The 11,150-nt window shown below is 47.9% G+C and overlaps 1 protein-coding gene across 1 annotated transcript in view; it reads left to right on the top strand.

Moving 5' to 3' along the window:
• Positions 1-6,012: 6,012 nt before the first annotated feature.
• Positions 6,013-11,150, top strand: part of LOC144489303 (transmembrane protein 169-like) — a 39,145-nt gene continuing 34,007 nt past the window's right edge. Inside the window, exon 1 of the mRNA XM_078207180.1 lies at positions 6,013-6,377. Within this exon, the coding sequence (XP_078063306.1) occupies positions 6,107-6,377 (271 nt within the window). The 5' untranslated portion in view covers positions 6,013-6,106. The remainder of the gene's footprint in view (positions 6,378-11,150) is intronic.

Here is an 11,150-nt window from a genome sequence, read left to right as displayed (position 1 = left end):
TGGATATAGACCCCAAGATCTTTCTGTTCCTCCACAGTCTTCAGAACCCTACCTTTGACCCTGTTATCCACATTTACATTTGTCCTCCCAAAATGAATCACCTTACATTTATCAGGGTTAAACTCCGTCTGCCATTTTTCAGCCCAGCTTTGCATCCTATCTATGTCTCTTTGCAGCCTACAACAGCCCTCCACCTCATCCACCACTCCGCCAATCTTGATGTCATCAGCAAATTTACTGATCCTCCCTTCAGCCCCCTCCTCTAAGTCATTAATAAAAATCACAAATAGCAGAGGACCAAGCACTGATCCCTGTGGCACTCCGCTAACAACCTGCCTCCAGTCTGAAAATTTTCCATCCACCTCTGTCTTCGATCAGATATGATGTGGAGATGCCGGTGTTGGACTGGGGTAAACACAGTAAGAAGTTTAACAACACCAGGCTAAAGTCCAACAGGTTTATTTGGTAGCTTTGTGGCTTTTACTACCAAATAAACCTGTTGGACTTTAACCTGGTGTTGTTAAACTTCTTACTTCGATCAGATAGCCAGTTACCTATCCAATCGGCCAACTTTCCCTCTATCCCACACCTCCTTACTTTCATCATAAGCCGACCATGGGGGACCTTATCAAACGCCTTACTAAAATCCATGTATATGACACCAACTCCCCTACCTTCATCAACACACTTAGTTACCTCCTCAAAAAATTCTATCAAATTTGTGAGGCACAACTTGCCCTTCACGAATCCGTGCTGACTATCCGGGATTAATCCGCATCTTTCTAAATGGTCGTAAATCCCATCCCTAAGCACCTTTTCCATCAACTTACCAACCACCGAAGTAAGACTAACCGGCCTATAATTACCAGGGTCATTTTTATTCCCTCTCTTAAACAGAGGAACAACATTCGCCACTCTCCAGTCCTCTGGCACCATCCCCGTGGACAGTGAGGACCCAAAGATTAAAGCCAAAGGCTCTGCAATCTCATCCCTTGCCTCCCAAAGAATCCTAGGATATATTTCATCAGGCCCAGGGGACTTATCGACCTTCAGTTTATTCAAAACTGCTAGTACATCCTCCCTCTGAACATCTCTCCTAAGCCCCTTTTTCAGCTCATTCCTTGCTAACTTGTAACCCTCAATCAAGCCATCTGAACCTTGTTTCCTCATCCCTACATAAGCTTCCCTCTTCCTTTTGACAAGACATTCCACCTCTTTTGTGAACCATGGCTCCCTCACTCGGCCATTTCCTCCCTGCCTGACAGGGACAGTCCTATCAAGGACACCCAGTATTTGTTCCTTGAAAAAGTTCCACTTTTCATTAGTGCCTTTCCCTGACAGTTTCTGTTCCCATCTTATGCCCCCTAATTCTTGCCTAATCGCATCATAATTACCTCTCCCCCAATTGTGAACCTTGCCCTGCCGTACGGCCTTATCCCTCTCCATTGCAATAACAAAAGACACCGAATTGTGGTCACTATCTCCAAAGTGCTCTCCCACAACCAAATCTAACACTTGGCCCGGTTCATTTCCCAGTACCAAATCCAATGTGGCCCCACCTCTTGTCGGCCTATCCACATATTGTGTCAGGAAACCCTCCTGCACACACTGCACAAAAAGTGCCCCATCCAAACTATTTGACCTACAAAGGTTCCAATCAATATTTGGAAAGTTAAAGTCCCCCATGACAACTACCCTGTGATCCCCACACCTATCCATAATCTACTTAGCAATTTCTTCCTCCACATCTCTATTACTATTTGGGGGCCTATAGTAAACTCCTAACAACGTGACCGCTCCTTTCCTATTTCTAACTTCAGCCCATATTACCTCAGTATGCAGATCCCCCTCGAAGTGCCTTTCCGCAGCCGTTAAACTATCCTTGATTAACAATGCTGCTACTCCACCTCTTTTACCAGCTTCCCTACACTTACTGAAACACCTATACTCCGGAACGTCCAACAACCATTCCTGTTCTTGTTCTACCCATGTCTCCGTAATGACCACAACATCGTAGTCCATGCCCCAAGTTCATCTACCTTGTTCCGGATGCTCCTTGCATTGAAGTAGACACACTTCAACCCACCTTCCTGTCTACTGGTACCCACCCTTGACCTTGATACCTCCCCCAATACCCTCAACACTGACTTCCGGACTACAACTCCTTTTCCCACCCCCCTGACAAATTAGTTTAAACCCCCCTGAAGAGCTGTAGCAAATTTCCCTCCCAAGATATTGGTGCCCCTCTGGTTCAGGTGCACCCCATCCTGTTTGTACAGGTCCCACCTTCCCCAGAATGTGTTCCAATTATCCACGTAGCTGAAACCATCCCTCCTACACCATCCCTGCAACCACATGTTTAACTGCACTCTCTCCCTGTTCCTCAACTCGCTATCACGTGGCACCGACTACCATAGAAACCATAGACTACGTACCAGAGATGACCACATGTTTTGTCTTGGCTTTCAGCTTCCAGCCCAGCTCCCTAAATTCCTGTTTTAAATCCCCGTCCCTTCTCTTACCTATGTCGTTGGTACCAATGTGTACCACGACTTGTGACTGTTCCCCCTCCCCCTTAAGAATCCGGAAAACACGGTCTGAGACGTCATGGACCCTGGCATCCGGTAGGCAACATACCATCTGTGAGTCTCTTTTGCTGCCACAGAACCTCCCATCTATCCCTCTAACTAACGAGTCCCCAATAACTATTGCCCTCCTGCTCTCCCCCTTACCCTCCCACTCTCCCCCTTACCCTCCCGAGCCACAGGGATGGACTCAGTGCTGGAGATCTGCCCACTGCGGCTCACCACTGGTATGTCGTCCCCCTCAACTGCATCCAAAGCGGAATACTTGTTGCTTAGGGGAACGACCACAGGGGATCCCTGCACTGACTGCTTCCTCCCAGCCCCTCTCACTGTCACCCATCCACTTTCCTTTCCTGGAGTAACTATATCCACGAAGCTTCTGTCTATGGCCACCTCTGCCTCCCTAATGATCCTAAGTTCATCCAACTCCAGCTCCAGTTCCCTAACACGGGTTTTAGAGGAGCTGCAGATGGGTGCACTTCCCACAGGTGCATTGCACTGCCTTCACACCCATCCCCTCTAGATACCTTGCCAATACCACTAGCAGATAGAGTTGCTCCAATGGAACAATGAGCTATTTTCCCCCCCTTTTCCTCGGAATCCACACGGACTGAACTTAAGATTTGCAATTGAAGAGACAACAAAACGAATTAAACTTATCCCGCCTCACCCTTTCTGCCTAAGCCCTTAGAGCCAAAGCCCTTACAGCTCTCACTCTGCTCCCTGCTTACTCCGCTGCCCGCTCAAAAGTGCGGCCGGCTTTTAAACCCACCAAAAACCTTCCCAGGCCTCTCCTGGGCCTACTTCCAGTTTCGGAAAAAACCTCCGATTTTAAACACAAAAATCACTGAAAAATAAATAAATCAATCAAGTCTAGAAACAAACTCTCTTACCCTCAGCCTGCTCCTGTGGAACAATGAGGCTGAAACCTCCAAGGTAAGCCCTTTTAAACCCACCAAAAACCTTCCCAGGCCTCTCCTGGGCCTCCTTCCGGTTTCGGAAAAAACCTCCGATTTTAAACACAAAATGTATGAGGAAAGATTGACTAGGTTGGGATTATTTTCGCTGGAGTACAGACGAATGAGGGGGGGAATCTCATAGAGGCATATAAAATTCTAACAGGTTTAGACAGCATAGATGCAGGGAGGATATTCCCAATGGTGGGGGAGTCCAGAACCAGAGGTCACAGTCTGAGGATTCAGGATAGACCATTTAGGATGGAGGTGAAGAGACATTTCTTCACCCAAAGATTGGTGAGCCTGTGGAATTCATTACCACAGGAAGTAGTTGATGCCGAAAAATTGAATGTATTCAAGAGGCGGCTGGATATAGCACTTGGGGCGAATGGGATCAAAGGTTCTGTGGAAAAAGCAGGATTAGGCTATGGAGTTGGATGATCAGCCATGATTGTAATGAATGGCGAAGCAGATTCGAAGGGCCAAATGGCCTCCTCCTGCTCCTATCTTCTATGTTGCTATGTTTCTATGGAGGGTAAAGCGGGGGGCGGGGAGATGGAGGGGAGGGATTTGATTTGATTTTGGTTTGATTTATTATTTCTTGAGCAATATACAGACAAAGCATACCATTCATAGAGAAGGAAACGAGAGAGTGCAGAATGTAGTGTTAGGAGATGGATGGGGGGCTTGATTGGGGAGAGATGGGTGGGGGGGAGGAGGGGGGAGATGGATGGGTAGGGTGGAATAGAATCATGGAATCCCTACAGTGCAGGAGGAGGCTATTCGGCCCATCGATTCTACAACAACTACAATCCTACCCAGGCCCTATTTCCATAACCCCACATATTTACACTGCTAATCCCTCTGATTTTAGGGTCAATTGGTCATGGTCAATCAACCGAACCTGCATATCTTTGGACTATAGGAGGAAACTGTAGCATCCGGAGGAAATCCATGCAGACACCGCGAGAGAGTCACCCGAGGCCAAATTGAACCCGGATTCCTGGCGCTGTGAGGCAGCAGCGCGTGCTGCCCCATGGATGGCAGGGAGGGAGGGATGGATTGAGGGAATTCATGGGGAGGGGGGATGCGGCAATTGATGGGGAGTGCGCGGAACTGATGGGGTTGGGACAATTGAGGGGGTGGAGGAGATTGATGGGAGTTGATGGGGTTGGGCGGAATTGGTGGTATGATCGGGGTGATGGGGAGGGGTTACGTTGTGGGGAGGGGGAACAGAGAGGGTGACGGTGGGCAGGGAGAATGGAGAGGGTGACGGTCGGGGGAGGAAACGGAGAGGGTGACGCGGGGGGGAGGAAAGGATGACGGTGGGGTGGAGGAGAGCGGAGAAGGTGACGGTGGGGAGGGATGGTGCAGCGGAGATGAGGTAGGAAGGATGGATGGGTTGGGGGGGAGATGGTGCAGAGGGTTGGACTAGGGGAAGAAGAGGGGAGTGAGAGGAGAGGGGAAGGGAGGGGGTGTATATGGGGGCTGGAGAAGAGTTGGGAGCCGATGGGGTATGGGCTGAGTTGCCATTTCTGGTTTGGAGGAGCGGGGAGGTGGTTTGTTGGTTGCGGGGGGCAGGTGTATGGGCGAGTCCAGTGATGGGGCTGGGAGGGCAGCAGCGATGAATCATAGAGGTTTACAGCATGGAAACCCAACTTGTCCATGCTGCCCCTTTTTTAACCGCTAAGCATGTCCCAGTTTCTCACGTTTGGCCCATATCCCTCTATACCCATCTTATCCATGTAACTATTTAAATGCTTTTTAAAAGACAAAATTGTACCCACCTCTACTATTACCTCTGGCAGCTTGTTCCAGACACTCACCACCCTCTGTGTGAAGAAATTGCCCCTCTGCACCCTTTTGTATCTCTCACCTTAAACCTATGCCCTCTAGTTTTAGACTCCCCTACCTTTGGGAGAAGATGTTGACTACCTAGCTGATCTATGCCCCTCATTATTTTATAGACCTCTATAAGATCACCCCTAAGTCTCCTATGCTCCACAGAAAACAGTCCCAGTCTATCCAGCCTCTTCTCATAACTCAAACCATCACGTACCAGTAGCATCCTTGTATATCTTTTCTGCGCTCTTTCTCGTTTAATAATATCCTTTCCAAGTGTGGCCTTACTGATGCTGTTGGGATGTAGAGGGTCAGGTGTGGCTGGGATTGAGTGGGCAGGGGAAGGACGGTGGTGGACGATAAGAGGGAGAAGGGTAGGTGAGGGGGGAGGATAAGAGGAAAGGGTAGGTGAGAAGAGAGAGAGGTGCTGGCAAGAGTAAGGGAGGGATGCAGTATGTATATAATAAGGGGGAAAGCTGAATATCTGAGTTGAGGGCAGAAATTTTCTTATGATTACCCCTGTGCCAAATGAGAAAGAAGGAAAATCAAACTACCATCATTGGTCTGTTTGTCATTTGTCTTGCATTCTAAAGGATTGCTTTGTGTTCTCCCCATTGTTCTCAATGACAGAAGATCTGAGCCTAAAGCATGTGCAGAGCAGATTCTGACGGCACTATCGGAGGCAGCACCACCTTATCTAAAGCTTGACCATTGCATAATAAGATGCCCCAAAACAACATTGGCATGGAGCAGGCAACGTCCGGGACACAGCAAGGCTCCCCACACAAAGCCAGGCAGATGACTGGGATATTTGAGAAGGAAGGTGAAGCTACCATAGAGCAGAAGAAAAAGAGGAAGAAAGAGCCAAGACCAGAGTCGGTTATAATCTACCGCACAGGGAGTGAAAAGGTGGAGGAAGACCAGCAGGATCCAGGGACCAGAGTCAAAAACACTGAGGAAAAGACAAACTTTCTTTGTCCTCCCACTGTAGAAGGTAATGCAGATGTACTCGAGCCACTCACTTGGGAATTTTTATATCCCTTTTACAGAATAGAAAGAGGCCCTTCAGCCAATCCCCCTTCAGCTAGCCATTAAGTACCTATCTATTCCCATCCCATTTTCCTGCTAAATGGGATTTGATTCACTAACATTAGTTCCCCTCATCTGGGTAGCCTTTTGCCTGTATGTGCTGGTGAGTTGGTGTTACATAGAAATAAAGAAGATAAGAGCAGGAGGAGGCAATTTACCCTTCGAGCCTGCTTCACCATTCATTACGATCATGGCTGATCAACTCAGTAGCCTAATCCTGCTTTTTAGAACATAGAACAGTACAGCACAGAACAGGCCCTTCGGCCCATGATGTTGTGCCGAGCTTTATCTGAAACCAAGATCAAGCTATCCCACTCCCTATCATCCTGGTGTGCTCCATGTGCCGATCCAATAACCGCTTAAATGTTCCTAAAGTGTCTGACTCCACTATCATTGCAGGCAGTCCATTCCACACCCCAACCACTCTCTGCGTAAAGAAGCTACCTCTGATATCCTTCCTATATCTCCCACCATGAACCCTATTGTTATGCCCCCTTGTAATAGCTCCATCCACCCGAGGAAATAGTCTTTGAACGTTCACTCTATCTATCCCCTTCATCATTTTATAAACCTCTATTAAGTCTCCCCTCAGCCTCCTCCGCTCCAGAGAGAACAGCCCGAGCTCCCTCAACCTTTCATCATAAGACCTACCCTCCAAACCAGGCAGCATCCTGGTAAATCTCCTCTGCACTCTTTCCAGCGCTTCCACATCCTTCTTATAGTGAAGTGACCAGAACTGCACACAATATTCCAAATGTGGTCTCACCAAGGTCCTGTACAGTTGCAGCATAACCCCACGGCTCTTAAACTCCAACCCCCTGTTAATAAAAGCTAACACACTATAGGCCTTCTTCAAAGTTCTATCCACTTGAGTGGCAACCTTTAGAGATCTGTGGATATGGACCCCAAGATCTCTCTGTTCCTCCACAGTCTTCAGAACCCTACCTTTGACCCTGTAATCCACATTTAAATTAGTCCTACCAAAATGATTCACCTCACATTTATCAGGGTTAAACTCCATTTGCCATTTTTCAGCCCAGCTTTGCATCCTATCTATGTCTCTTTGCAGCCTACAACAGCCCTCCACCTCATCCACTACTCCACCAATCTTGGTGTCATCAGCAAATTTACTGATCCACCCTTCAGCCCCCTCCTCTAAGTCATTAATAAAAATCACAAAGAGCAGAGGACCAAGCACAGATCCCCGTGGCACTCCGCTAGCAACCTGCCTCCAGTCCGAAAATTTTCCATCCACCACCACCCTCTGTCTTTGATCAGATAGCCAGTTACCTATCCAATCGGCTAACTTTCCCTCTCCCACACCTCCTTACGTTCATCATAAGCCGACCATGGGGGACCCTCAAACGCCTCACTAAAATCCATGTATATGACATCAACTGCCCTACCTTCATCAACACACTTAGTTACCTCCTCAAAAAATTCTATCAAATTTGTGAGGCACAACTTGCCCTTCACGAATCCGTGCTAACTATCCCGGATGAATCCGCATCTTTCTAAATGGTCGTAAATCCCATCCCTAAGGACCTTTTCCATCAATTTACCAACCACCTAAGTAAGACTAACCGGTCTATAATTACCAGGGTCATTTCTATTCCCTTTCTTAAACAGAGGAACAACATTCGCCACTCTCCAGTCCTCTGGCACCATCCCCGTGGACAGTGAGGACCCAAAGGTCAAAGCCAAAGGCTCTGCAATCTCATCCCTTGCCTCCCAAAGAATCCTAGGATATATTTCATCAGGCCCAGGGGACGTATCGACCTTCAGTTTATTCAAAACTGCCAGTACATCCTCCCTCCGAACAACTATTTCCTCCAGCCTATTAGCCTGTAACACCTTCTCTTCCTCAAAAACATGGCCCCTCTCCTTGGTGAACATTGAAGAAAAGTATTCATTCATCACCTCGCCTATCTCTACTGACTCCATACACAAGTTCCCACTACTGTCCTTGACCGGCCCTAACCTCACCCTGGTCATTCTTTTATTCCTCACAAGAGTAAAAAGCCTTGGGGTTTTCCTTGATCCGACCGCCAAGGACGTCTCGTGTTCCCTCCTAGCTCTCCTAAGCCCCTTTTTCAGCTCATTCCTTGCTAACTTGTAACCCTCAATCGAGCCATCTGAACCTTGTTTCCTCGTCCCTACATAAGCTTCCCTCTTCCTTTTCACAAGACATTCCACCTCTTTCGTGAACCATGGTTCCCTCACTCGGCCATTTCCTCCCTGCCTGACAGGGACATACCTATCAAGGACACCCAGTATTTGTTCCTTGAAAAAGTTCCACTTTTCATTAGTGCCTTTCCCTGACAGTTTCTGTTCCCATCTTATGCCCCCTAATTCTTGCCTAATCGCATCATAATTACCTCTCCCCCAATTGTAAACCTTGCCCTGCTGTACGGCCCTATCCCTCTCCATTGCGATAACAAAAGACACCGAATTGTGGTCACTATCTCCAAAGTGCTCTCCCACAACCAAATCTAACACTTGGCCCGGTTCATTTCCCAGTACCAAATCCAATGTGGCCTCACCTCTTGTCGGCCTATCCACATATTGTCAGGAAACCGTCCTGCACACACTGCACAAAAACTGCCCCATCCGAACTATTTGACCTACAAAGGTTCCAATCAATATTTGGAAAGTTAAAGTCCCATAACCTTTGATCCCATTTGCCCCAAGTGCTATATCCAGCCGCCTCTTGAATAAAGAACAAAGAACAGTACAGCACAGGAAACAGGCCCTTCGGCCCTCCAAGCCTGTGCCGCTCCTTGGTCCAACTAGACCAACCGTTTGTATCCCTCCATTCCCAGGCTGCTCATGTGACTATCCAGGTAAGTCTTAAACGATGTCAGCATGTCTGCCTCCACCACCCTACTTGGCAGCGCATTCCAGGCCCCCACCACCCTCTGTATAAAAAACATCCCTCTAATATCTGAGTTATACTTCGCCCCTCTCACCTTGATCCCGTGACCCCTTGTGATCGCCACTTCTGATCTGGGAAAAAGCTTCCCACCATTCACCCTATCTATCTCCTTCATAATCTTGTACACCTCTATTAGATCTCCCCTCATTCTCCGTCTTTCCAGGGAGAACAACCCCATTTTACCCAATCTCTCCTCATAGCTAAGACCCTCCATACCAGGCATCATCCTGGTAAACCTTCTCTGCACTCTCTCTAACGCCTCCACGTCCTTCTGGTAGTGCGGCGACCAGAACTGGACGCAGTACTCCAAATGTGGCCTAACCAGCGTCCTATACAGCTGCATCACTCTATACCCCGTCCTATAAAGGCAAGCATACCATATGCCTTCTTCACCACCTTCTCCACCTGTGTTGCCACCTTCAAGGATTTGTGGACTTGCACACCTAGGTCCCTCTGTGTTTCTATACTCTTGATACCTCTGCCATTTATTGTACAACTCCTCCCTACATTATTTCTTCCAAAATGCATCACTTCGCATTTATCCGGATTAAATTCCATCTGCCACCTTTCCGCCCAATTTTCCAGCCTATCTATATCCTGCTGTATTGCCCGACAATGCTCATCGCTATCCGCAAGTCCAGCCATCTTCGTGTCATCCGCAAACTTGCTGATAACACCAGTTACACCTTCTTCCAAATCATACCTATATATCACAAATAGCAGAGGTCCGAGTACAGAGCCCTGCGGAACACCACTGGTCACAGACCTCCAGCCGGAAAAAGACCCTTCGACCGCTACCCTCTGTCTCCTATGGCCAAGCCAGTTCTCCTTGTATCCCATGAGCCTTAACCTTCTTAACCAACCTGCCATGTGGGACTTTGTCAAATGCCTTACTGAAATCCATATAGACGACATCCACGGCCCTTCCTTCGTCAACCATTTTTGTCACTTCCTCAAAAAACTCCACCAAATTTGTAAGGCACGACCTCCTTCTTACAAAACCATGCTCAATAATGAGATTGTTCCGTTCTAAATGCACATACATCCTGTCTCTAAGACATTCAATGTTTTGGCATCAACTACTTCCGTGGTAATGAATTCCACAGGCTCACCTCTCTTTGGGTGAAGGAATGTCTCCTCACCTTGGTCCGAAATGATCTATCCTTAATTCTCAGTCTGTGCCCCGGTTCTGGACTCCCCCACCATCGGGAATATCCTCCCTGCATCTACCCTGTCTAGTCCTGTTAGAATTTTACAAGTCCGTATGAGATCCCCCCTCTTGTGAGTGAACTCCAGTGAAAACAATCCTAATCTTGTCAATCTCTGCTCATACATCAGTCCCGCCATCCCCGGAATCAGCCTGGTAAACCTTCGCTGCACTCCCTCAAGAGCAAGAACATCCTTAGAAAAGGAGACCAGAACTGCACACAATACTCAAGGTGTGGCCTCACCAAGATCCTGTATAATTGCAACAACACATCCCTGTTCCTGTACTCTCAAACTCTCGCAATGAATGCCAACAGAAAGTGAATTGCGTGGAGGACGCGGAAAGTCTGCAGAGAGATTTGGATAGGCTGAGCGAGTGGGCGAGGATCTGGCAGATGGAATATAACGTTAGGTGGAGAAGGTGGTGAAGAAGGCATATGGCATGCTTGCCTTTATAGGACGGGGCATAGAGTATAAAAGTTGGGGTCTGATGTTGCAGATGTATAGAACGTTGGTTCGGCCGCATTTGGAATACTG

The sequence above is a fragment of the Mustelus asterias genome, unplaced genomic scaffold (genome assembly GCF_964213995.1).
Source record: "Mustelus asterias unplaced genomic scaffold, sMusAst1.hap1.1 HAP1_SCAFFOLD_2109, whole genome shotgun sequence".
NCBI lineage: Eukaryota > Metazoa > Chordata > Chondrichthyes > Carcharhiniformes > Triakidae > Mustelus > Mustelus asterias.
Note: the sequence above shows the minus strand (reverse complement) of the source record. Positions and strands in the feature narration are given on the sequence as shown.